This window comes from Nanorana parkeri, unplaced genomic scaffold, assembly GCF_000935625.1.
Source record: "Nanorana parkeri isolate BGI_ZX_2015 unplaced genomic scaffold, ASM93562v1 scaffold240, whole genome shotgun sequence".
Lineage (NCBI taxonomy): Eukaryota > Metazoa > Chordata > Amphibia > Anura > Dicroglossidae > Nanorana > Nanorana parkeri.
In genome coordinates, this window is record NW_017306508.1 from 1,517,751 (window position 1) to 1,545,550 (window position 27,800).

The 27,800-nt window shown below is 44.3% G+C and overlaps 1 protein-coding gene across 1 annotated transcript in view; it reads right to left on the minus strand.

Annotated features, from left to right (window-relative positions):
* Positions 1-1,629: 1,629 nt before the first annotated feature.
* The window catches only part of MIA3 (MIA family member 3, ER export factor), an 88,371-nt gene continuing 62,200 nt past the window's right edge, over positions 1,630-27,800 (minus strand). Inside the window, exons 17-31 of the mRNA XM_018556499.1 lie at positions 25,227-25,341; positions 24,212-24,267; positions 22,226-22,316; positions 21,267-21,405; positions 19,023-19,124; positions 18,061-18,121; positions 17,900-17,935; positions 16,685-16,752; positions 16,496-16,593; positions 15,158-15,295; positions 11,919-11,987; positions 9,813-9,883; positions 9,630-9,701; positions 4,250-4,406; positions 1,630-2,369 (exon numbers count right to left, since the gene is read on the minus strand). Of these exons, the coding sequence (XP_018412001.1) occupies positions 1,633-2,369; positions 4,250-4,406; positions 9,630-9,701; positions 9,813-9,883; positions 11,919-11,987; positions 15,158-15,295; positions 16,496-16,593; positions 16,685-16,752; positions 17,900-17,935; positions 18,061-18,121; positions 19,023-19,124; positions 21,267-21,405; positions 22,226-22,316; positions 24,212-24,267; positions 25,227-25,341 (2,010 nt within the window). The 3' untranslated portion in view covers positions 1,630-1,632. The remainder of the gene's footprint in view (positions 2,370-4,249; positions 4,407-9,629; positions 9,702-9,812; positions 9,884-11,918; positions 11,988-15,157; positions 15,296-16,495; positions 16,594-16,684; positions 16,753-17,899; positions 17,936-18,060; positions 18,122-19,022; positions 19,125-21,266; positions 21,406-22,225; positions 22,317-24,211; positions 24,268-25,226; positions 25,342-27,800) is intronic.

The window sequence follows — 27,800 nt, forward strand, 5'->3', positions numbered from 1 at the left end:
CCCCCCCCCAGGTGCCATTGTAACTAGATAATCAATGTTATTCACTTCACCTCTCAGTGGTCAGAATGTTATGGCCGATCGGTGACCTGAAAATAAAAATCACTTCCTATGCTCCTTAGCGCAGTCTAGTGGCCATAATGTGGTATTACATCACATTGCATTCTACCTGAAAAGAAAATATACTGAGAACTAGACATGTGCATTGGGATGAACCTGCAAACCAATGTCATCATGTTATGGCTGAGCGGTGTACAGGTGAAACTCGAATAATTAGAATATCGTGCAAAAGTAATTGCAGTAATTGCTGCAAAAGGGGCCCAAACCAAGTACTGAGTACATATGCATGCTTGTACTTTTCAGAGGTCCGATATTGTTCTATGTACAATCCTTGTTTTATTGATTGCATGTAATAATCTACTTTTTTGAGATTGTGGATTTGGGGTTCTTGGGGTTTTCATGAGCTGTAAGCCATAATCATCACAATTATGACAAATCACGGCTTGAATTATCTTGCCACGCATGTAATGAGTCTATCTCATATATTAGTTTCACCTTTTAAGTTGCATTAGTGAAATAAATGAACTTTGCCCGATATTCTAATTATTCGAGTTTCACCTGTATATGGGAGCCGTTCTACCGGATTTGTATTTATTTCCAGCTCGGTCCTGAGATTTACACAGCTCTGCCACAAAGCACAGCCTTGTCTGGCAGAGCAGCAGACCAGATTTTTCTCTGCTGTTGCTCATTAACACTCAAGTGTTGTCCCTCCCCAGCCTGTGACAGGACAGTGATAGGAGAAGCAGCAGACTCATAAGGTCGTCTCTCTGTCACTTCTTATCAGCATGTTCCTTGTTAACATATTAACTGATCGGCTAACTTTGCTGCTTCTCTCCCTCCCAGTCTAAGTTCTGCTGTAGAGTCCGATACCCAGTCTAGTTCAGGAACTTACAATGCTTACATTAAAAAAACAAACCTGAATACTGTTAATACCGAGCCGCATTTATTTGTGTCTTATATCAGTTTCAACACTTTGCTAGACATGCAAATCACTGAGGCACACAACTTCCATTTTCAATTCTTTATTATAATTATTTCCAACATACATGATGCTTTCTTTCTGGTTCCTCAGTCCCAGACGTTAAAACCAAGTCTCTGTCCAATGTAAACCAGTGGTATAGAATAGAATTAAGCCAGCCGAGTGTGGGAAACCAATCAGAATAATGATATTCTTAGAATAATGTATTTCCACAGGAAATGTTTGTTTTTTCCACAGATTTCAGACATTCATTTCTTTCCCCAAGTCCTGGCTGCACGCGGAACATTTAAATAAGAAGTTTGTTTTTTTTAAATCCGGAAAAAAGGAGCAGAATTAAAATGAAAGATGTTGGGGTTTTTTTTTATTGCACGCTTGAAAAACGCAACAACCCCCCAAAAAATCCTGTTTCATAATTCAAAAAAAAAAAAAGCACAAAAAAAAAATTTAATCTGTAAATAATTAACAATTAAAATTTGTAAAGGAGGTTTTATAGAATAAAATATTGCAAATATAAGACACGTGAAATAATAAATTGCAAGTTTTTGTAAACCGGTAACTGTATCCATTATATGAGTGATCTGTGCCGGGAGATCGGCCTAATTTGAGGGTTTGTGATGAGCGTGTGACTGTTCATTGTCTGTCTGTGATGGTGGATTGTGTCCTGGCGGGACAGGTCGCTGATCAGGTAATGAAGGCCAAGCGGGTACCCCAGGATGTGGTCCTGGTACAAAGTCCCTTACTCCTGTATGTGAGGGACCTGGAGCAAAGTCTCTTGCGCCATGCGGTGGAGGACCTGGTAGAAATTCTCTAGAACCTGGTGGTGGCCCATGTAGGAACCTCGCTCCAGGAGGTGGGAGTCCTGGGACGAACTCTCTTGAACCAAGATGAGGCAGTATTGGTAGGAAGTCTCTGGCTCCTGGGGGAGGAAGCCCTGGTGGAATATCTCTGGCGCTTGGTGGGAAGTCCCTCCTTCCTGGAGGAAACTCCTGAGCTCCTGGGGGTGGAAGACCAGGTGGGAAGTCCCGAGGACCTGGAAGGAAATCTCGGGCTCCGGGTGGAGGGGGACCAGGTGGGAAATCCCGGGATCCAGGAAAGGGTGGGCCTGGCGGGAAGTCCCTGGGTCCAGGAGGTGGCAGCCCTGGTGGGAAGTCTCTGGCTCCTGGCGGTGGTATAGGGTAGTCCCTAGGGCCATGCAATGGAACAGGGCCCGGAGGGTATTCTCTAGGATGTAACGGCCCTCGAATCAGGCCCCTTGGATCAGGAGGAGGCATTCCACCAGGTGGTAGCAGAGGTCTCGGTGGGTAATCTCTTGGAACCGGTGAGGGACCGTGCACTGAAACAAAAGAAACCAAAACGATAAGAAAAGTTGCCAGTCTAAGTTTACTCCATTCAACAATACGAGTACAGAGTCAGCGTTGTGGGTACAGGCCACCGGGCCGGCCTCAAGATATCCCAATTTCAGTTTTAGGAGTGTATTACTTTGTGGGTTTTGTTATCTCTCCAGTGACTCGGATGAAAACATTCATAAAGCCACAGGAAAGGCTGAAGCCGAGGGTCACCAGAACAGGAATAGAGGGTAAATCTTTCCGTGGGGACATCTAAGAGAAGCTACACCTCACTTTGGAGAGATTTCCCTTACCCGCTATCCCCAAAACTAAAATACGTTATATCCTGCGTTGTCTCACTTTATTCTCCATTTCTCACCAAAACCGTGATGAGAGATGCAGAGTTAAGTAGAGCCGTGTGCACAAGCCCCACTATATTTTTAACTTGTCTTCTGATTGGACCATTCTGCCGTCATCGGGTTACACGCACTGCGTTCCCTGCACAGTCCTCCAACATGTCCAACAAACTGTCTCTCTGCCGGCCCAAACCCCTTGGACCAGATGCGGCTTCGCTAGTTCATGGCTTTCCCCAACAATATTTCTCCTCTCCCAGAAATCCCATGCTGCGGATTCTTACAATGCTCCTCTGCCCTCAGATGCCTCCACCCTGCCAAGGAATCTGTAACCTAATTCCTCCTCTGACAGGTCAGCGATGGGCTCTCCCTGCTCTCTCCTCCAATACAAGAGAGTAAACAAGGTGTGAGTATGACGAGGCGAGCTGCTCCAGCCACAAAACACATTCGGATGGCTTTCTTAGAAATGACTCCACCTTATAATCAGACCACAAAGAGAAATCGTTCCCCAAGGTGGAAACACAAGAAATACTTTCACTATATCGTAGCTCAAAACTGTATAACCGGAGCATTTGTTTTATTTCAGATACATGTATAAATCATACAAAATAAAAATATATAATCAAATGAAATGTGTAATATGATTGGATGCTGATTTATGTGGCTTCACACTGCCTGGTGGGCTAATACACCCTGGAAGGATGTACAGGCTCCCTATAGAGTATAACAGAGGTTCCTGGTGCCCAGAGGGATGTACAGGTTCCCATCAATATGCAGTACAGCAAAGATTGCCGGTTCCTGAGGGATTTACAGGCTCCCTACAACAGAATAACAGAGGTTCTTGGGTCCTGGAGGGATGTACAGGCTCCCTATAGAGTATAACACAGGTTCTTAGGTCCTGGAAGGATGTACAGGCTCCCTATAGAGTATAACACAGGTTCTTAGGTCCTGGAAGGATGTACAGGCTCCCTATAGAGTATAACACAGGTTCTTAGGTCCTGGAAGGATGTACAGGCTCCCTATAGAGTATAACACAGGTTGGTCCTGGAGGTATGTACAGGCTCCCTATAGAGTATAACAGAGGTTCTTAGGTCCTGGAGGGATGTACAGGCTCCCTATAGAGTATAACACAGGTTCTTAGGTCCTGGAGGGATGTACAGGCTCCCTATAGAGTATAACACAGGTTCCTGGTGCCCAGAGGGATGTACAGGTTCCCATCAATATGCAGTACAGCAAAGATTGCTGGTTCCAGAGTGATTTACAGGCTCCCTACAACAGAATAACAGAGGTTCTTGGTTCCTGGAGGGATGTACAGAAGAGTTATGGTGCTGCTTTGTCTTAAAGCTGAAACTTCAGAAGTCCGGGTCCCTCATTAGCAGGTGTGCTGGGATATAGAGCTCAGTACATGAAAAGTGCTCGGAGATGTTAAAGTGAAATGCAACAAAAACTAAATATCTGTACGGATACAAAAGGAGAACACAGAGGGGTAACAGGCTCAGGAAAGGAGCTGTAGAATGTTATAATGATATCCCTACTTTGTGCTGGAGGCAGTGATCGAGCCCCGAAATGTCCTCTTGGTGGAGTTGGACCCATCAGACGGCCAGGAGGCTGTGACATCATAGGAGCGCCTGCCGGGGAGTTCATCACCGGAGTGCCAGGAAATGACGGAGGACCTTTAGCTACAGGCATGACCTGTAAAAACACAAAGCAATCTCTTCACCCAGAGACCTATCATACAAGTCTTATACACCCGGATACAAGTCAAACATAAAACCACTCGAAGCAGACACAGGAAGTCAGCCATGTTCATTGGACACAACCAGGGAGGTTAAGCAGGCCAACCAAACAACCGCGAGCATGCCGCACTGCAATGCCCGGCTGAAGTATTATGGTAAAACCGGAGCGGACGGGGAGCTGCCACTGCTGACTCCACCTGATGAGTGCTAAATACACGAGCCATTAACCCAGAACAATCAGACCGGGCTTCTGACTTGCTGCATGCTTGCTCTGAAGTCAGTAAATCAGCATCCGTTTTAGGAGAGGTCAGCAGCTTTTCTCAGCACTGGTTTCCTTCAATTGTATGTCAGGGCAAAATAAAGAAATAAAATCATACCAATCAATACAGAAAAGTACCTGCTGACATGTCAGAAGTACAGCGAGCTCCTTACTTCCTGTTTTACCTGACAACTCTGCCTCTACTGCACTGACTCAGTCCTGGCGGAGTTCTCTCCTATTATCACTGCTCCTCCTCTCCTTACGTGCTGCCACATCCAGTGTAATATTTATTATTTCTGCCGTTTCAGTTACACTGCATATCTCTATCATTGCATTTCCTTGTGTTATGCTGTATTTCCGGCTACTAGGGGTAGATGAGCATTGTTACAGCCTAATGTGGGCATACTTGGTATTTTCCCTTCACCACTGCTGTTTTCTGTACATTGGTACAGTCTTCTGCTAGACCTTCCCAGTCATTCCTTTCTTCTTCCTCTTTCAGCATCACCCCTCCCTGAGGTAAGAGGGTCTCTGTTAACCTGGTAATGGCAAAGATAGGATTGCCTTTTCACTCTAAGAATGACAAGGAATCACATCCTCTGTAGTGAGAAGGCAAATTAACTACATAGTGTTCAACTCGATAAGAAGACTCAGAGTGGAATCCAATCTGTGACTATCACCAAGTCAGTAGGTTGTCATACTATCCGTATAGATTAGGGATGCACCGATATATCGGCCGCCGAAACATATCGGCCGAAAATGGCACTTTTGTCATAATGCCGAAAGAGCCATTTTCCTGCCGATACATCGGTGCATCCCTGGTTTCTTTTCTCCCCGCTGGGCGCTGCTCTATGTCCGAGCGGGGAGAAGAGAAAGTGACAGCCGGCCGAGCGCTGCAGGACGAGAGCGCTGTGAGTGGCCGGCGTCTCTCCTCCCACACCGCTCAGCCGCCTATCACAGTCCGGCAGAGCGGTGTGGGGGCGGAGACAGCGCTGTCACAGGAGGCTGGGCTTTCCTCTCTACACCGCTCGATCAGCCTCCTGTGACAGCGTGTCAGAAAGAAAAGCAAGATACACACACTCAGTGATCAGTGATTGCTGAGTGTGTGATGAACAAGGGAAAATGTTCATGTACAATGGTCACTAGATGGAGCGAAGGAGCACAGGAAATCATATGCTCTTCAACTCCATCTAGTGGCCATAATGTAGTACTGCATGAAATAATAATGTAGTACTACATGAAAATACATTCAACCCGCAAAGAAAATATAGTAACTGTTCGTTTTTATCATTATTCGCAAAACGAACATTCACAGATAATGACGGGGTACGGTACCCTGCACATTGTTGATGAATAGTCCCTTTTTGTATATTTTATGGTAGTGTAGTGCTGCATTTCTGAGGCAGCTCTGGGAGGTTAGCTGGTGGGAAAGGTGACTTGCACTGATGTTCTCCTGAGATGGAGCAAAGAAGACCAAACTAGAGGAAAAGGTAAAAACGGAGCCCTCCTTTAGGAGTTAACCAACTTCTTGGAGGGAAGAAGAGTTAACATTTTAGAAGATTCACATTTCTGTCTGTGACAATTGGAGATTTTCCCCACTTCCTGTCCTTTTAAAACCTGTGTAAGAAATTGGTATGTGCCAGTGTCCCCAGGACAGCAAAACACAGACAGCAGTAACTATATCAAGCCCTTCCCCCAATCTACCAATAATGTATTTTGTCTCCATTCCGGACAGAGGATCCACCCGTCTCTGCTGCATTCAAAATGAAATAAAAAGTTTAGGGTGTAGCTGGGCTTTGAGAAGACATGGCCTGCCCTTTCATACCTCTCAGCAACCAATACTTACATTCCCTCCAGTGATGAGACATCCCAGCTGACATCTTCGTCTGATCCCCTGTGTTTGGCCATCTTGAATGACCGGGTCAGCGTTACATAACTCCCATGCATGCACCCGGGAGTTAATTCATCCCACTGAGGCATGCCCACAATGTACTTTTAAGGAGCATGACATTCACATGTATGCAACATTCACCTGTTGAAGAGTTAGTAAGAGAGATTCCTCCCCCCCCCCCCCGGGGTGCCAGGAAATCATTTTATTCCTAACTATCCGAGCAAAGACCAGATAAGAATCCCATATCAGAGGATGCAGATGAGCGGTATGAATTGCTAGCGGCGACACTGCACACCAACACAGACTTGGGCTGCTATGTTCCCGCTGTGACAAAGCATGCTGGTACTTTCCCCGTCCATTGCATCCATTAAAGGAAAACTCCATAAACCCGATACAGAAACCATCCTGTCATTCAATGTTATTAAAAAGTGACATCCCCATTTCAATCTGCAGGCAGCCATGATTTTTTTAAATGGCTAGAATAAACTTATTTTCCATGCAAACACTAATGCAGCTACGGGCCCAGGTACAGCTACGGGCCCAGGTACAGCTACGGGCCCAGGCACAGCTGCGGGCCCAGGCACAGCTGCGGGCCCAGGCACAGCTACGGGCCCAGGCACAGCTGCGGGCCCAGGCACAGCTGCGGGCCCAGGCACAGCTGCGGGCCCAGGCACAGCTACGGGCCCAGGCACAGCTACGGGCCCAGGCACAGTTACGGGCCCAGGCACAGTTACGGGCCCAGGCACAGCTACGGGCCCAGGTACAGCTGCGGGCTCAGGTACAGCTACGGGCCCAGGTACAGCTACAGGCAGCCTGCTGTATGAGACGGCACATCATATAATTAGGGGTCCCTGTACTGCAAGACTCATCTATGGGGAAAATACCTGAAAAGAGAGCCACTCCTCTGAAGGGGTGTCAGATACCCCATATCAAGTATGAGACTGATCATGTGATAATAAAAATCACTGCTAAGTGGGAGTTCTGAACCTTTTGAAGGATTCCCACAAGTGCAGTGGAGTAGCCTCATTAAAGAATGGAGCACTTCTTGGTATGTTTCTACAGCCTCATATATGCAGCTTGAAATCTAAGGCACTGTGGCCCCTGACTGCTAGTCTCAGGAGATCTGAAGATTTGGGGATGTCATTACTGTGCTGCTCCATGTTATCCTTGCTGGAAGCTCTGACTTAAGGAAGCGGAAGCAAAGCCCTGCCTTTACCAAGATGGCCGCCTCCATATAGGGACGCAGTAAAGAACAAAGCATGGCAAGTCAGTAATAGGGGAATGAGACCTCAGGCAATACTGATGACTAGTCCTTTGCCTGACTTTTTTTGGGCACTGCTTCCAGAGGTCAGGTCCTCTAAGGCCTGTCATCCCTACCAAACATAGATTGCCTTCTTTGTTGTTGTCAAATGTCAGAACTGCAATTGTCCATTAGTCTTATTGGCATCTGACCACTGAAAGCCAGGGAGGTCACCAGGAAAGGTTTTAAAGGGGAGTCCCTTATATAACCTGTGCCTGGGATTTAAGAGGCCCCAGCAGGAAGCCTTTTCAGAAAAAGTATCACAGTACGACTCTATAACTGCACCTATCCTTGTGTACTGATGGCTGTAACACAACAAAAAGGAACCAGATGCCAACTGATGGTAGCCAGGTGCCCAATAAAATCTGACAAGCCACCAAGGGATTATGAACAATGAGGTGCTTCGGACTAGTTGGAAAATCCCATGTGTGCTTATTGGGAAGAGCCTCTCATTGCTAATGGAGTCACAAGATTCAATCTCTGTTCCGGATCTACCCATTTCTGCCCAATCTTAGGTCAACAGGAGTTTCTAAGGACAGAAATATACAGGCCGACCCCCTTCTGCAATTCTCACAAACATTTCCACAAGGGGGGCTGGCAGTTCAGACTTTCCTCCCACAACAGGATCAAACAAATGTAGATGACAAAATTACCAGACAACATTCCCACACAATGGCAGACACGGACCTGGATGAGAGATACCTTAGTCCAAATTAGAATGTTTTAGTCTTTAATAGGATGTCCGGTTTAATCACCCAGAATCTTTTCAATCAAAAATAAATTAAGGGCAAATCTAGCTGCTATCCCTGAGAGGCAAGCTTCACCCCTCCTCCCCACCACCACAGATCCAGCATACAGTATATGTAGGCTAGCTTTATACTAATCAATGGGGTCACCTATCCCCCTACTGAACTACCTTGGTCAGTTGCTCCACTAATTTCTCTGTCACCTGACAGCTCTGAAAGCCGGGTCCTTAAACTGTACTCCAATAACCAGCTGTGTACAGCAAGCAGCCATGTCCCCAATAGTTGATGCTAGGAGAAGCGGCAGCCTATTTATCCTTCTGTCAGCATGTTCCCTGTTAGCACACAAGCACAACTGACTGGCTCCCTATGCTGCTTCTCCAACTCTCACTCTGAGCTCTTCTGTACAGGAAGTTGCGGAAGGATGAAACCAGGTCAAACCCAGCTCCTTACACTCGCCATCTTTAAATATGCAATGTTTTTATTGAATGCATACCAGCAGGAACTGGTTTTCATTTATGTCTGGAATACAGCTATGAGCAGAGCCTACACATTTCTGGACACTGTTCGTACAAAGCCTATATAAAGGCATTGGAACAAACGTGGCTTTAATCATTTCAGGTGCCACAACCCCTCCTATAGAAGCCACAAATCCTCCCATACAGGCCACAAAGTTTTTAGTAGCCATGTTATAGAATGAAGTCAGAATCTAAAAGCAGGTTGATTTCGCCATCCATGAACCCCCTTCTTTTTTTGTTTTGTAGAGCAGGTGGGTGATTAAACGAGCCAATTCCCACCCAAAAAAAGCAATCCCCACGAGAGATGATGTCCCCAGAAGGAGCTCTAGGCATTGTTAGTAGAGGAAGAAAAAAAGAGAAAAGCTCTGCCTTCCTGGAAGGATGGTTGAGTCCATGCAATGTTAACACCGGCGCCCCCCACCAGAGGCATTAAGTGAGCACCCAACCCGATGCACAGCTTCTCATACTCACTGCTGGAGATTCCTCGAGGTGCTGAGAACTATCAGGCATAACAGGAGCCTCAGACTCAATGGATGGGTTTGGCTTTTTGTTTTATGAGAAGAAATGGATTTAGAGAGTCATACAGATACACACAGAAACAGGATGACATGTATGAATAAGAAAGAGAGGATCATGTATGTCAAAACTACTCACCAATCCGTCCACAGAGGGTGATGATGTCCTCGGGCCGCTGTTCAACATAGCTGAGGAGTGACCCAGATCCACTGAAAGAAAGAGAGGAATGTCACGTCAAGGGCCAGGAGGCATGGCAGCTGGAAGGCAGAATATTTCCATAGGAGCATAGAATGTATACGTTCTGCACTTCTAAAGAACATATTTCCCAGATGCTCTGGACTCTTCTGATAATCACATACAGGATGTGGGAAAGCTCCTCATTTTCCTCTGCAATTAGCAGTCGTTACTTGGCAGGCTCACAGAACAAATGAGTGAAGAGAGTGAATGTCAGATGGGGCAATAAAATAAGGTCCCATCATCTAGTGCAGGGGTGCCCACAATTTTTGTGTTAAGATCTACTTTTCAAATGATGAGCTACATGAGATCTACCAACGGGGAAAAAAAACTCCCTCGCTCTCTCTCTCCTGGCTGTCTCTCCTTGCTCATCCTCCTGACTGTCTTTCCTCACTCTGTCTCTCCTGATTGTCATTCCTCGTTTTTTTCTCCTGTCTGTCTCTCCTCTCTCTCTTTACTCTTTTGGCTGTCTCTCCTCTCTCTCTTTCCTGGCTGTCTCTCCTCGCTCTCTTGTCTGTCTCTCCCCGCTCTCTCTCCTGGCTCACCTTGTTGTATTTTGCAACAGGCTGTGTAAACGAATATTCTTTGATATAATACATTGCACTTCAACCACCAGAAAGGTGTCAGGGAGCTTGGCTCAGCAGACTCAGGCTAATATGTAATCATGTGTGCACAGCTAGATAAATATACCAAAATGGAATAAAGGGGCCGCCATTCACACCCTTCGTGATCTACCAGCATCAGCTTTGAGAGCTACTGGTAGATCACGATCTACCTAATGGGCACCCCTGATCTAGTGTGTCATTAAAAACCTAGATGTCAAGGCTACCGGGTATACAATCTAATCTGTCAGCCCGCTGGATGTGCGGTAATACTGTATGGCTACATACACTATACCGGGCTGAGCCAATCACGGCGAGCGATGTACACAACCTATGCCAATACGAGCAGGCTTTGTATTCATTAATAGAATACATCGCTCGCCGTGATTGGCTCAGCGCGGTATACTGTATGTATGCCGAAGCTACCGTACATACAGTATTACCGCACATCCAGCGGGCTGACAGATTAGTGGGTTTATTTAAAAATTATTGTGGGCTATACTCTTATACGACAAGTATAGCCCAAAACCTATATGTTTTAACTGAAAAATTAGGGGGGTCGTCTTATACGCCGGCAAATACGGTAAATGTATCGGGTCAGAATACATCAGTTAGACCGGACCATAATTTCAGACTAATTGTCTACTTTAATATTTAAATTGTTTCAGTAAAAATCCTACTCAATATTTTGTATAGGCTCACACCAAAGCACAAAGAGTTTTTATTTTTTAAACTGTTTATGGGATTTTTTTTTACCAACACTGTATTTGTATGGCAATTACGGTATTAAACAAAGTCACACTTTGTGGTGTATGTGGCAGTGGCATCTGCACACTAAAGGTTTATTTTGTGAATGAAGCCTTCCTGCCTCCATGCGGTCACTACGCCATATCTCACATAGCGATCACATGATCCAGAACCATCAGGTTCCTGATCGGGGATCGAAGGTGTCAATGAAAGACAAGTCTGGCAGCTAGTTACCACGTACAGTGTTGGCTGCTAGTTGTCATAGGGAGGATATAGATTAACATATACTCAGCATTGGGCATGCTGAAGAGGAAGGTTAAGTTACAGACTGTGAGCAGGAAGAGATAAAAGCTCCAGTCTCGTGTCTACACGGACAGTCACTGTTTCTGTAGAGGCCAATGAATGCTGTTTTTGAGGCCACCCCCTCACCAACGTCAATACATACAATGAAGGACATGCGGTCCTGCATGTAAGAAGTCAGTTTTCCGACTACATTGTGGAAGCTGTGGAAACTGCCGGCTGCCAGGAGAGCGAGGAGTAAAGTATAGTGGTCTATAATAGAGTAATATACGTGCCTAAGTGGTACAAATGCAGGGTGACAGAGAAATATAGCTAGAAAGCAGTGGCCCCCGTGAGACAGTAAGCAATCACATGTACTCACCAGGAGCCGATATTCTTCCAGACATATCATGTGGAGGACGTCTGGACCCCGAAGGAGCATCCATTCCGCCTGTGGGATACATACATGAAACATTCAGCACAACAATTTCAGACAAAAATTAAAAATTTGCAAACATCATGTCCGCCCGACACAGGTATGGAAACATTTTAAATGGAACTCAACGTTTGTTAAAACTAACTGGTTTTTCTACACAAGCTCTCACTGACCTGTGTAGCTGCATGTACTGTGAAGTAATTCATCCTCAAAGATCACAACAAAGACCTTGAAGTTAGGTTTCAGTCAGTTTTTAACATCTTAGAGCACCTGCCGTGCGTATTCATAGCCAAATATATGTATGTATTTATAGTGAAAATGTTTTTGTTTCAGAGTAAGGAATGGCCACAACTAATTGGCTCCTTGTGCTGCTTCCCACTCCAAGTCTGAGCTACGCTGCACATTGACTGCAAAAGGGTGATAGCAAGTGAAATTCATATTTACCTGCTTGCACCTAAAATTCATTCAATTAAATACAGAGCTGCCTTCATTTGTCTTTTATATCTGCCTGCTTTAAATGATGGTTTAGATAATGTAAAGTTTCAAGAAGGGATGCACCGATATATCGGCCGAATATGGCACTTTTGGTATAATGCCGATACAGCGGCGCATTCCTGCTTTCTCTCCTCCCCGCTGGGCGGTGCTTTGTGTCCCAGCGGGGAGGAGAGAAAGTGTCACAGGCGGCCGAGTGCTGCGGGAGGAGAGTGCTGTGAACGGCCGGCGTCTCTCCTCCCACACCGCTCAGCCGCATATCACAGTCCGGCAGAGCGGTGTGTGGGCGGAGACAGCCTGCGCTGTCACCGGAGGCTGAGCTCTCCTCCCTGCTCCGCTCGCTCAGCCTCCTGTGAAAACTGTCAGGAAGGAGAGCGAGTACAAAACACTCAGCGATCACTGATCACTGAGTGTTTGTAAATAATTGAGGACATGGCCACAACTAACTGGCTCCTTGTGCTGCTTCCTGGCTCAGTGATCAGTGATCGCTGAGTGTTTGTACATAATTGAGGACATTGTATGTGGACTATATCCTCAATTATGAATGAATGAATGAATGGGAAGTGATCTACATCACCTCCTGTTCATTCATGATTGTGGATATAGTAAACATACTCTGTCCTCATGTTATGAATGAACAGGAACACTCAGTATAGAGGATTCCTGTTCTTTTATAACAGGGCTGCAGAAAAAGAGATTGAGGACTCTGTGTTCTCAATCTCTTTTTCTATTTTGAAAGGGAAATATCACTGGTCTGTGTAGACCCCTAATATTTAACCGAAGCCCCTAAAATTAAAGTAAAAAATAGAAATATTTAATAAAAAATGAATATAAATAAAGAATTTAAAAGTTTATAAAAATATATATATATATTTAAAAAAATGTAAATAAAAAACAACATTTGTTTCGGTCTGACTTTTTTTATTTCGGTTTTGAAATTTCCATTTCGGTGCACCTCTAGTTTCAAGCTTGTAAGTGATCTCATGCAACTTGCTGTGCCCGTACCCCCACATACTACCTGCACGTTCCCTTGTAGAAATCCACACGTTAGTGGAGCCTCATGTGAACCTGGCACACCAGAACCCTGACTCCAGATTCCCATGTTATATTAGAATCAGAAACACATGGCATTAATCACAAATCCAGCACGGATATTGAGAAATGTGGCAACAAGAGATGAATGATTTATTCAATGAAAGTGATATTGAGGCAGTGACTCAGACATGTGACCTCCTCCTGACCGCCGCTCATGAAACGCACGCTATTTAGGGACGGAGGTCGGCTCTCACACTTGCTGCTCCCAGCTCTCCCTCAGGGTCTGTGTTTTGCCAGACAAAGCACGAGTAATGGGAAGAAAATCACTCTGTTACTTAAGAGTCCCTCTACAAGCTTTCTCAGTGAGATCATTAATGAGTATCAAACAAAATGCACAGAAAGCAAGCCAAAGTGCGTCTGATTGTTTCCCCCCTTCAGATAAGTTGGATGTCACTGGCGAGTCACTGGGGATTCAAAGGATTAGCAGACCAACATAAAAACTGCAGTATCATTTCTTTATGAGCAAATTCACATTACAAAGAAAATAAAATGTCCTTTTCCTGGCAATGGTTTTTAGGAAATAAATGACAAGTCTGAAGACATTATTTGATTTATATAACGCAGGTCAAATACGATTTTATATCAGAGGGATCTTTATTTAATAACAAAGTGCAGTAACTCATAGCAACTACAGATTGGCTTTCTTCGGCTTATTAGGGACCTTTCATGAAGATTCAGCCCCTGAACCCCACAATAAAAATGTTCAGTCAAAGCAAAGAGAATAAAAGAAAAAAGTGGAAGAAAATTTTTGACACTCAGGATTACCGCCAGGAAGGTTAACTAATCTCCCCCTACTCCCCCGAGTGCAGCCTGCCTGGTGAAATACTTACCTTCAACTCCCAATCCAGTGATCTTCACTATGTGGCCCTGCCAATAACTGCCCAGCCATTGCAGCATAAGTGCCCCACAAAATCCTCTCCTTACTGAATGCTCACTGCAGCCCCATTCATTGAGTGAGCTGTACTCACTGTGGTCTCCAGCGATCCAGCACAGCATGGGCCACCCATAAATATATATACATACACGCACAGCATAAGCATTTCGAATTTTAAAGGAGAACTATGAGGTGAGTGATTTTCACTCATCCTCATAGTTCTAGCCGACCTGTGACAATGAGACTGTCACAGGTCGGCTCAGTAGATCGGGAAGTGAACGAACACATAGCGGGGCCCGCTCACTTCTCAATCCTGTCACTGCAGAGAGCAGTGACAGGCGAGGGACTGAATTCCCCCCTCCCCTGTCCGTGCCTGCAGCGCTGACTGGCGGAACGGACGGGGGAAGGGGCGGGTACAGCTGGCTCTGCCTCTAGATAGGCAGAGCCAGCTGTCACTCACGCAGCTGGGTGGATCCAGACATAATTGTCGGGATCCGTTTCAGCTGCGGCGCCTCAGTATACCGCGAGCTGTAGCTCGCTCGCTTTGGGTGACGGGGGGACGCTAGTTTGTGTCCTCCCGTTACCCTTAGGAGAACTATGGGGAAAAGCCCTAACCCCATAGTTCTCCTTTATTGCTATTACAATCCTGCCATTATATCTGTAGACAGCTATAATTTTCTCTAGCTGCCAAAAAAAAGTGCAAGTTTAGTTATGTGATACTAACCAATATTTCCCTTTAGGTCCTCTGATCTGTTGAGGTTAGCAGAAGCTGATCGGACAGATGCATCCATCATAATGGGAGGAGATGGGGCACCCCCACTCACTGGAGAAGGACCAAAAGAGCCATCTCTGCTCTGGGCACCTGCAGTTATAAAGACACAAAAAAAAAAAAATGAACTCTATACTGTATCATACAGAACATTCAATTGCTTTTTAGGGGTAAGACTAAACCCCAATGCTCTTTCTAAAAAAATATATACATTTAAAAGAATTTTAGTTACAGTTAAGGTTTGCCAAGAAAGGTATTTCTGAACTTTAAACTGGGGGACACAGGGCTTACATTTCCAGTGTAGGGGGTACTGTCCATGATGGGAGGTGCAATGCCCCTCCTATGCTTAGTGTCCATCCTCCTAGGGGGCAGGGCTTATACACCAGCTGTGTCCCCCAAATAACTTTTTAAGAAAAAGATACTACAGGAACACAAAAAATACCCTTTTCTAACACATCAACACACACTGATAAGTTTACTTATCAACAAGCTTTCTTCTTTTAAAGGGACCATACACATCACACTTTGATTTTACAATCCCTTTTAGGTCTACCTACAACTAAGCAGTATGAAGGTCTGCCCAACTGGATAGAAACTGGATCAACTTTTTTAATTAAGCCCCCTATATTACATAGTTTATGACTGGAGATCACGAGATTGCGCAATCAGATTTAAATATGTATAGGCAACTTAACATGTATGCCTAGAAAACAGCGAACATTCCATTTGAACACAATCGACATGGCGCATTGAGAACTTGGGAAACAAAACTGGTGTAGGAAATAAGATCCATTGTTAAAGGAGATCTATGAGGTGAGTGATTTCCACTCATCCTCATAGTTAGGGCCGACCTGTGACAAAGAATCTGTCACAGGTCGGCTCTATCAATCAGGAAGTGAGCAGAAACATGGTGCTCACTTCCCGATCGTCTCCCTGTAGTGAACGATGACTGTCGTCAACGCTCCCCGCTGGGATTCCCTCATCCCCGATCCTCCAGCGCTGAGTGGAGGAACAACAGGGGAGGGGGGCGGCACAGCTGGCTCTTCCTCTAGATAGGCAGAGCCAGCTGTCACTCACGCAGGTGGTTGGATCTCGACAATATTGTCAGGAACCATCCCAGCTGCGGCGCTCTTAGTATATAGCAGGCAATAGCCCGTGGTATACTGAGCTTTGGGTCATGGGAAGAGGTTAGTATATGTCCTCTAGTGACCCTAAAGAGAACTATGGGGAAAAACACTTACCCCATAGTTCTCTTTTAAGGGAGTCTGATGAGAAGTGGTCTGAGATTTTTACCTCTCCTAGGTGGGGGCTGGTGTTCAGGTCTCCCGGGAGTTGGTTTTACAATGGCTGGTCTCTGAAGAGTAGCAACTTTTTGGTTGACTTCAATTAACCTGGAGTAAGAAAGAGATGGACAATCACTAAAAACTCCTAACCCTCTATAAAACGAGGATCAGTGATCATTATAAACAAGAATGGACTTACTTTTGTCTTAGGTTTGCACATTCTCGCTTCTCTTCTGCCAAGGTCCTTTCAGCTGTACGAGCAACAAGCTGAAAAAATTAAAAAGTGAGCCAGTGGCAGATATTACTGGGCTTTCTTACTGGAAAGCCCAGAATTCATTTTACACAATAAAAAAAGTGACAAAATAAACAATACAATTAAATAGCACTGGCCAAAAACGTTATAGTTTCCCTATAAAAACCTCTTAATTTGGGGCATAACAGCTATTAAGGCTCTGTGTAGCAAAGAGGCCATTGCACCGGAGTAAAGATGGCGATATTAATAGCCAGATCCCACCCACAGTCTGACACTCAAGGGACGTTCAGGCAATTTAGGCCTATGCTTGCAAATATTGCATCATTGGGTACCAGTTTTTATAAAGGATTGGCAGATTGTCTCCTCCACTGGTGTTTTCAGTCTGCCATGACAGCTGCAAGCCCAGCTCCAGCCAAAACTTTTTATTTTATTTTGAACACAGTGAAAGATTACAGTCAGGCAGGAAGCAATGGGAAACTCTCCAACGGAGATACAGACAAAAGCAAAGTGACAAAAGGGCTAGAACGTCCGAACATATTTTAGGACCGGTTCACACCACAAAGAGTGCGTTCCAGAGCGTTCGGCCTCTGGAATGCAACTTAGCCGGCTCCCTGCGTTCAGGGGCGTGGTGGTGCAGTGAAGTCAATGGCACCGCAGCCACCCCCCCGCGCAGTGCGATTGCCCGCACCCGAACGCATAGTTCTGGTCCAGTGCGTTCTGCAAAAATGCCGCAGGGAGCCGGCCAGGTTGCGTTCCAGAGGCCAAACGCTCTGGAACACACTCTTTGTGGGTGGTGTGAACTGGCCCTAACAGCGGACTCTGCCTTCCTGTCCTGGTGACAACTGCTCCCTCCAACTACTGTGCACATTTTATAGGGACAGGAAAAGCTGCACAGTGGAGGTTACAGACAAATAAAAACCTACACAACATTTTTAACTCTTTCCACCCTAGCTAGAACCCACAAAAATAGGCTGGGGTTAGATTTTAAGAGATCTAATCCAGATAAGAATAAAGTTATGCTGGTGTTTGCTTATCATTTAACAGCAGAACTGCTTTTATCCTCTTAAATAATCATCAGCAAATCGCTCTACTTAGCTCTGCAGCATTATTGGCCACACTTCTAGTATGACCCCAGTAAGCTCCATATAAATCAACACTCACCCAGTTTTCATGGGCCTTCTTCTCGTGACTAGCAATCTGAAAAAAGCAAGTGGACAAAAATGGTCATAGAAAGACATTAGAATGGTTTCTGTGAAATGTGTGTAATCTCTGCAGAGGTGAAAACAAAGAACATTAACAGGTGAACGCTTAGAATCTCTTACCTGGTTCTTGAAGGATCTCTCTGTTTTCTGCAGTTCCTCCTCCATTTCCTGAATTCGCTGCCTACAAATGAAGTAAAACTTACAGCAAATGCGATTATATAAAGACACATAACTTTTCACTTATAGGGTTAGTTCACTTTTAATGTGTTTTTTTTCCCCCTCACACATCCATTAAAAGGAGAACTATGATGTGAGTGATTCCCACTCATCCTCATAGTTAGAGCCGACGTGCGACATTGAAACTGTCGCACGCTAGATCGGGGAGTGAACACATACCGCTTGCTCACTTTCGTATCATCGCCCTGCAGAGAGCAGCGACTGTCGGGTGACGGCAGGGATTCCACCCTCCCCGAGGGGGCGGGCGCAGCTGGCTCTGCCTCCAGATAGGCAGAGCCCGCTGTCAAACAGCCAGCTGGGTGGATCTCAACAGTATTGATGGGATCCGTCCAGGCTGCGGCGCTCCCAGCATATAGCTCACTATATAGTGAGCATTGGGTCACGGGAGGTGGTTAGTATATGTCTTCCCGTGTCCCTTAAGAGAACTATGGGATAAAAAGGTTACCCCATAGTTCTCTTTTAACTTTACAGCTTACAGTGTATGTGAAAACGCTGCCTTCCATTTTCAAAAATCATGCTTACTTTGATTAGTGCTGCTCTTGTGAGCTCCCTCACTCCGTCCCGACTACATGGCAAGAGCGGCTGAGCTCAGCGTTCTGCTAGTGAGAAAGCGGACTGGGCTTGTGCTGTTAGGCCAATAGAGTTCTCCTAGCCGAGTACTGGGACCGCACATTTAACAGTCACCCTGCCCTGCCATGTAGTCGGTACTGTGTAACAGCTCTAGTACTCTCGAGTGGAGGAACATGCATGGAACACTTAATTGGGATCCAGAGATTATGATATGGAACACCTAGACAATTGTATCAGGTCTTGTGTAATACAGTAACATTGAGACAATACTGTACTTGTAGATTTTCACGTCTTCGATGGCGAGGATGGCTTTTTCATCTGCCACAGATAATTTCTGCTCTTTCTCCTGGCGCTCATACTCCTCCTGGGTCAGTTTTCTAGAGAAAAACCACAAAAGGAGGATAAAATCAGTTCATGTCACTGGGAATCTACAATGACAGCACAGGTCCGGACAGGAACATAAAAAGACTGTGCTAAATGTTAAAGTGACTCTGACACTAAAATAACACAAACATCAAAGGGGCCTCACGTCTCCCACTACCCGCACAGCTATAATGAAGTGATGCTCACTAAAAGACTCAAAATCTGACACTTCTGGGAGTGCCAAATGTCTGTATTCCCACTGCACTCTGTGGTTCCTCCTGCTGAGTACTACATCATTACAGAACAGAGTAGTGATGTAGGAGTCAGCAACTCCAACTACTGAAATATGCGGGAAGACCAGAAAATCGACAATCCTAGACTGTCCTAGAAGTGTCAGATTCTGAAAAGCCTTTGGGCAGCAGTTTCTCTCATTACAGAGGTGTTTTCTGCGACATCATCAGTGGGAAAGGTGAGTAAATTGGGAGGGTCATAGATACAGACTTGGACAGTATAACATTACAGGAGGACCTGGATAAAATAGGGGAGTGGGCAACTATATGGCAGATGAGGTTTAATGTCGATAAATGTAAAGTAATGCACTTTGGGGTTAAAAACAGACAAGATGAATACACATTAATGGGAACTCCACTAGGGAAGTCAGAAATGGAAAAAGATTTGGGGGTCATAGTAGACCACAGATTGAATAACAGCACGCAATACCAGGCTGCAGCAAACAAAGCTAGCAGAGTCCTGTCTTGTATTAAAAAGGGAATGTACTGTAGAGATAAATCGATCATTTGCCACTTTACAGATCACTGGTTCGGCCTCATCTGGAGTATGCGGTGCAGTTTTGGTCACCAATCCACAGAAAGAATGTCCTTGAGCTGGAGAGAGTCCAGAGAAGGGCAACTAAACTAATTTATGGGCTGGAGGACCTAAGCTATGAGACAAGGTTACTAAATTTAAACTTGTTCACACTGGAAGTGAGGCAATTAAGAGGGGACATGATGGCAACATTAGCAATAAACTATTTACAGTAAACTCCATAAAAAGGACTAGAGGCCACCACCTAAAACTGGTGGAGAAAAGATTTAACCACAAGGGGCATAGGGGCTTCTTTTCAGTTAGAGCGGTTAGGGTCTGGAACTCGCTGCCACAGGCAGTGGGATCAGCTGAGAGTATTGAATCATTCAAAAAGCATTTAGATACCTTCCTCAGAGACCGTAACATACAGGGGTACAGGTACTCTTAAAAACAAGTTCACACAGGGACTCGTGTACACACACACATTCACACAAAGTTTGAACTTGATAGACCTGTGTCTTTATTCAACCTCAAATACTATGTAACTATAACTATTTAGGGTAAAATTAAGCACCACAGAAAACCTGCTTATTGCAGGGCTGTAATGACCTACCCCAAAAATAAGACCTAGTTGTGACCATTCCCAGGGCCGGTGGTGGCATAAGGGGGAACTTGAAGAGCCACTGGAGAGAATCAGCGGTGCCAACGATACCAGCACTAGAGGAAGCGAGGCGGCAGCGGAGGGAGCAGAGCCGCACAAGCCAATGTTTCCTCTATAGCGCCGGCTCCCGTCACAGGCGGAGTGATATCAAATGCACTCCGCCTGTGAGGAATCGATAGTGAAAGTGCGCTTCACTCATTCTGGCCAGCGATTGGTTACCAAATTGCTCATGGAAAGGAACGGCACCCCGGATTTCCCTGATCACCCTGTTCTTAACTTTGACCTTTTTGGATTATTTAATTTGGATTTTTGTACATTAAAAAAAAAAATAAGACCTACCCCAAAAATAAAAAACTTAGTGTGTTTTCTTGAGCCAAAAAAAAATATAAGACAGTGTCTTATTTTCGGGGAAACACGGTATCTATAGGGTTTAAAAAAACAACAACAAATACTGTGTTTCTGGAGTTGTTGAAAGGCAGGGAGGAGGGGAAAAGGGGGGCTTTGGGGGTTGACACGCCCGGAATTTCACTTTAATTTGGAAACTGAAAGTCACTTTCATCATCTCATGTGGGAGTGATGGGTTTCCAGCAAGCCATCCAGAGAAATAAAACAATAATAAAGCACTCCCAATAAATGTAGAAATAGGTATTGATGATATATCTGTGTGTATTTGCACATTGATGATACTTACTTCTGCAGTGCCATCTCCTTCTGCTGATAGAGCTCAGTGAGGATCTCCACTTTCTGGCGCAGGGTTTTACATTCGTTGTCCAGTCGTGTTTTGTCAGAGTGAATAGAACTGCTGTCATGTTGAAGTTGCTTAATTTCCTCTGAAAAGACATGGAACAAGTACCAAAAAAAAGAATAACTATTTCTTCAAACAAAGGTTAGTTTTTTCACTCATTCCATCTAGAATTTCAACATTCAACCTACAATGACAATGGGATTGCACTAAAATCTCATAAAAGCTTTAACATGTCAAGATGTTTAAGATGTTTTCAGCCTTCTTAAAACGGCATCTCTCACTAAAATGACATTTGGAGGTCTGCCAAGAAAGTTCCTTGTTCAGGCACTTCCTGTTATGGCGTGATAGCGGTCTCCTAATTATGGTTGTGTTGTCACCCTGTCAACGGCAAGTGGCTTTGCCAACATACATTGCACAGAAAAGCCGGTGCAAGAGATGCTGGAGTGAGGGCATGTAGATAGGAACTGGCAGAATGAGGCTGCAGAAGATCAGCACTTACATGAAATCAAGGATCAAAAAAGCATGAGAAAAAACATAGCAATTGTGATTAGATGATACCCAATGCTTTAGCAAACAGACTGTTATCCAGTTATGGTTCACATCCACTGTAAAATGTCTTTGGACAATGAAGAGGCTTAGTGGTCAGGTGCTACTGTCAGGCAACTATGGGACTCTTGGTTCAATTCCAACAAGACATTCCATCTCTACGGGTCTCCTCCCTCATTGCCAAAACACAATGGTAGTTGTTTTTAGCCTCAAACTGGCAATATAGTGCATATGGCTGTATAACTGTGGTGAGGATATTGGGGTAAGTTGGTGTAAAAGGTTCTGTACTTTATAATCTTTGGATGCATTTAGGCAAAACAAAAATAAGGCAACCAAACAGCTAAAAAACTGTTTCCAACCTTCTAGTTCATGTCGAGCAGAAATCTCATCCGTCAGCTTCCTTTGGTACAAATCTTTTTCTTCCTCAATTATTGATAGTGTTGTTTTGACCTGAAAAGGCAAAAATGTTTTTTTTTTTTTTTTAGACCTAAATAATGACCGTAATCTTTTTGCCGAATTTGTTCTCACCAACATAAGGTACACAGCCACATCCTACAGTTGTGACGATAACTCGACAGTTGTGTATATATACTGTACAAACACACAAATACTGTACACACACACTGTACACACACACTGGAATTGTCAGCAGGACATAGCTATAACTTGGCCACTACAATCCCCAACTGGTGGCCAATTTAAGAACAACACTGTATCTGCTTAGCCTTTTTAATTTCTTGCACTAGTTGCTTCATGCGATCTGGCTTTCTCCCTCTATACCAAAAATAAATACTAGTCTTTCAAGCCCTGTGACTGGCCGATCAGACAGAAGCAGATAATCAATGACTCACAAAAGGACCTAACCCTTGCTGCAGCCAGACCTAGAAAGAGCGTGGAATCAGCGGGCTTGTCAGACCCTGAGGCAGATGGCTTCTCCTAAAGGTTCAAGAATATTGACACTGACCCTTTTATTAACTTTAATATAACACTTTAATTAGCATCCAACCAAACTAACGCATGCATTTGTGTGGCAGGGATACATCAACCTGTGAGCTCCTTTGAGGGTTAATGACTGAGGCAAATGGTTCCATACATTCTGTAACATGCTGACGTACTGTCAGAGCTGAATGAATAAGCAAACTGGCTTTGCCACAGATCAAACTCTTATCTTCAGGGTGAATGGAGATCGTGGCGTGCATACGTACCAGGATTTGCATGCACCTATGATTTTAAAAAGGTTGTATGGTGCCAAGCAGGCTGCATAGTTAATGTTTAATATGTATTTATTCATTTTTCAAAGTATAAAATCCACAAGACACATTAAGGAACCCCACCAGCAGCTAAATCCGTCATACCACATAAAACAATCAATTAATCTTGTACAACTTTTACAATGCCTATGCAATATATATTTTGCAAACAATCCCAGGTGAATGTGCAGAAAATCATATATTCACTGTATACGAATTCAAAATTAAAACATTCCTAAGTGAAGTATATTGTGAAAAAAAAAAGGGGGGGGAGGAGGGAAAAGAGGGATATACCAAAAGGGCCCTTACAGGTAAATCTATTTTTATTAAGGTTTCATTATGGAAGAACAAATGCAGTAATACAGAGGCGGCATTAAAAGGGCCGAAATAGAAACAGTTAAGTGAAAGTGCATAAAGAAGTACAACAAAAACCACTAAATAAAAAGAGACGCATACTGATATCAGTCTGCATGTCCAAGCTCAATAGAAACAAATATTCACCAAATGATCAAGTCACTCATCGATCGATGAGCAACTTAAATAATAAACGTAACAGAAGGCACTTAATTATAACTACCAACAATACTAATAAAAAAACCCAGTAAAAAGAAGACGAACGCTAACAAAAGAAAACCAAAAAAGAAAAGAGAAAGGATGGAAGTACAAAAATGTATCCATACTTTCCACAAAAATCAAATTTGTCGTCAGAGTCAATAGCTAAAAGCTCCTCCATACGCATATCATCATTCATGGCTAAGACCCAGTGGGAAAATCAGACTGCAGTTAAGATTCGGTGGAGTGCGAATGGATAAATGGAAGACTTTGTCAGGGGCATCAGAACTAACCATGGAAGGGGAGTGTCAAGTCACATTTTACATGATAAACATGTCTGCAATAATTGGGCTTTTTTAGTTCAGCATTTTCTCCATTGCAAAGCTGAAATCAGCATATAGAGGGGTTAAATCTTTACACCAGGCCATATAGGTACCGTAAGTAAGTAATATAAGTTACACTGTTAGAATGTCATGTTTTCATGCAAGGCCCTCTTCATCAAGATGTATATATACTGTATGTAGTAATATCAGTAATAATTACCCGTGAGACGTCCATCATTTGCTTGATCTGCAGCTTCATCTTTTCCTTGCGTTTATCTAAATATGAAATAAAAAGCCACACTGAAGGTAAGGCATCTGACAAACGATCCTAAGAAGCACGCAGTCTTAAAAATGAGCTCCAAGCAAGCAGCTAAATACACAAATAGGAGTTGTTTTACAGGGCAAAGGGTTTTTATTTCTGTTCATCCAGTTCTCAAATGTTCATATCTCTGCCACACAGCTTAGCCCTATCTGGCAAATCCAGTGACAGGTTTTGTTCCTCCTCTAGCCTGTGACTGGACAGTGAAAGGAGAAAGACTAATGAGTAGAGGTCGACTGATATAATTTTATCAGAACAGATACATATACCGGATTATGGCCATCTTTCAGGCCCATAACGGATATCAGGTGATGATATTCGGATAACATCCGGCTGCGGAAACTTGTGCTGGCAGATGAACACGCAGCCTGGTCACCGGGCTATGTGGTCATCTGCCAGCGTAAGATTCCGCAGCCGGTAGCTGAATGTAAATTATTTCAAATCGCAATTGCCGGCTGGCTATTGCACCCACCCACTCCCTGCTTTCAATCAGGAATCTAGCCGCCGGCAGTTGAATGGGGCCATGGAGGCTCCCCTTCACTGTCAGCACTTATTGGTCCTATCAGTAAATTTAAGACCAATACCGATTATAAAAAAATGTGTTGATATCGGTCAGAACGAATTGGTAGACCCGATAATCGGTTGACCTCTACTAATGGGCTCATGTCACTACGATCAGCATGTTCATTGTTAGCACATAAGAACTACGGCAAATCCGATTGTCTCCTTCAGCTGCTTGTCCCTGCTTCAACTCATCAAGTCTTTTGTACAGTAGACAGCAAGATGGTGATATCAAGTCAAATTCAGGTACTTTGATGGCTCGCAGTTAAAAAAAAAAATGCATGAATACAAAGCTGCATTTATCTGTGTCTTTTATGTCTAACAGGAGTTCAGCTTTAAACAATTTGATGATCACCTGGCAACTCTCCATTTTCATGTTCACCGTCGCCGGCTGGCTGCCAGCTGCCATCCTCTCCAGCCACAGAGTCCTCTTCCAGCTGTTTCAGTTGCATGATGCAGTTGGTCAGCACCTGGCAATACAATTACATAATGCTATCATATTCTGTAACACTTTACAACAGGAAACACTAAAAACCCCTACAATCTTAACACCTTCTCGTTCACTGTATGCATATATGTGGCAGCATGGCGATGAGCCTTGTGCCATGCTGCCACATTTATGCATACGGCCAGCATCGTTACTGTGACAGCTCCTGAAAAGCCGGTAGGATGGGCTTCTGCATTGTGATCACTGTGACAGTCAATTACAGTGGCCACATGATTTTGTTACTGTGACTGCACTACTGCTGTGACAGCCTCTGGGGAGCTGGTAAGATGGGCTCCTGCTCTTGTGATCGCTGACAGTCAATTACAGTGATTTTGTTACTGTCACTGCACTGTGGCTGCTGCTGTGACAGCTTCTGGGGAGCTGGTAGGATGGGCTCCTGCTCTTGTGATCACTGACAGTCAATTACAGTGATTTTTGTTACTGTGACAGCTTCTGGGGAGACGGTAGGATGGGCTCCTGCTCTTGTGATCACTGTGACAGTCCATTACAGTGACCACATGATTTCAGGCCGTGTCCTACAGGATTCTGGCATTAAGATCAACTTAAAAGGGCCAGATCCTGCCAGCAGAATTTTTTTAAATCCAAACACGTAAATACATAGTTGGAAAAAATATGTGAATGAATTTCCCTGCTAACATAATCTGTCACTTGTTATGCAAGTACAATGGTTCTCACACATTTATTTCTACTATGAATCAACCTCTGCTGCAATAATACAGGGCCAGAAGGGTGACACCACTGCTACCAGAGATCTGATTTTTTTTTTTGTGTCACAAATCTGCTCAGTGAACAATCAAGGAACATCATCACCTTGCAGTGAACTGTACATTCTTGTTCCTAAAAGCTGCCGATACACCCTTTCCCACCCCCAGTGCACAAGGCATAAGAGATATCAAAGGGAGCAAACGGTTTGTATTGGTTGAATGTTTCCCAGTGGACAATTCAAGGCCCGTTCACACAATCCAGTGCGTTCATCTTACAGTTCTGTGACCAGTACACTGTGACCACCCCAGAACAAGGGGAGGGTTTTGATTAAGCAGTCCAGTGGGTTCAGGTCACGGAACGCACTGGATGGTGTGAACAGGCCCTTACAAAGATGGCACCCTTAAGTGTATGATGGCAATGTAAGTGGCTAGGGTACATGATCAATTTAATAGTACATGTGGCACTCAGACACTGCAAGTTGTGATGCAAGTCTAATTAATCTCCAAATGTAGTTGCTGCATAAAATATAAAAATGAAGTCAGTGTGGATTAAAAAAAAAAAAAAAAAAGGAATGTGCACATTTTTTTTTACTTAGTTACTGTGACAGCTCCTGAAAAGCCGGTAGGATGGGCTTCTGCATTGTGATCACTGTGACAGTCAATTACAGTGGCCACATGATTTTGTTACTGTGACTGCACTACTGCTGTGACAGCCTCTGGGGAGCTGGTAAGATGGGCTCCTGCTCTTGTGATCGCTGACAGTCAATTACAGTGATTTTGTTACTGTCACTGCACTGTGGCTGCTGCTGTGACAGCTTCTGGGGAGCTGGTAGGATGGGCTCCTGCTCTTGTGATCACTGACAGTCAATTACAGTGATTTTTGTTACTGTGACAGCTTCTGGGGAGACGGTAGGATGGGCTCCTGCTCTTGTGATCACTGTGACAGTCCATTACAGTGACCACATGATTTCAGGCCGTGTCCTACAGGATTCTGGCATTAAGATCAACTTAAAAGGGCCAGATCCTGCCAGCAGAATTTTTTTAAATCCAAACACGTAAATACATAGTTGGAAAAAATATGTGAATGAATTTCCCTGCTAACATAATCTGTCACTTGTTATGCAAGTACAATGGTTCTCACACATTTATTTCTACTATGAATCAACCTCTGCTGCAATAATACAGGGCCAGAAGGGTGACACCACTGCTACCAGAGATCTGATTTTTTTTTTTGTGTCACAAATCTGCTCAGTGAACAATCAAGGAACATCATCACCTTGCAGTGAACTGTACATTCTTGTTCCTAAAAGCTGCCGATACACCCTTTCCCACCCCCAGTGCACAAGGCATAAGAGATATCAAAGGGAGCAAACGGTTTGTATTGGTTGAATGTTTCCCAGTGGACAATTCAAGGCCCGTTCACACAATCCAGTGCGTTCATCTTACAGTTCTGTGACCAGTACACTGTGACCACCCCAGAACAAGGGGAGGGTTTTGATTAAGCAGTCCAGTGGGTTCAGGTCACGGAACGCACTGGATGGTGTGAACAGGCCCTTACAAAGATGGCACCCTTAAGTGTATGATGGCAATGTAAGTGGCTAGGGTACATGATCAATTTAATAGTACATGTGGCACTCAGACACTGCAAGTTGTGATGCAAGTCTAATTAATCTCCAAATGTAGTTGCTGCATAAAATATAAAAATGAAGTCAGTGTG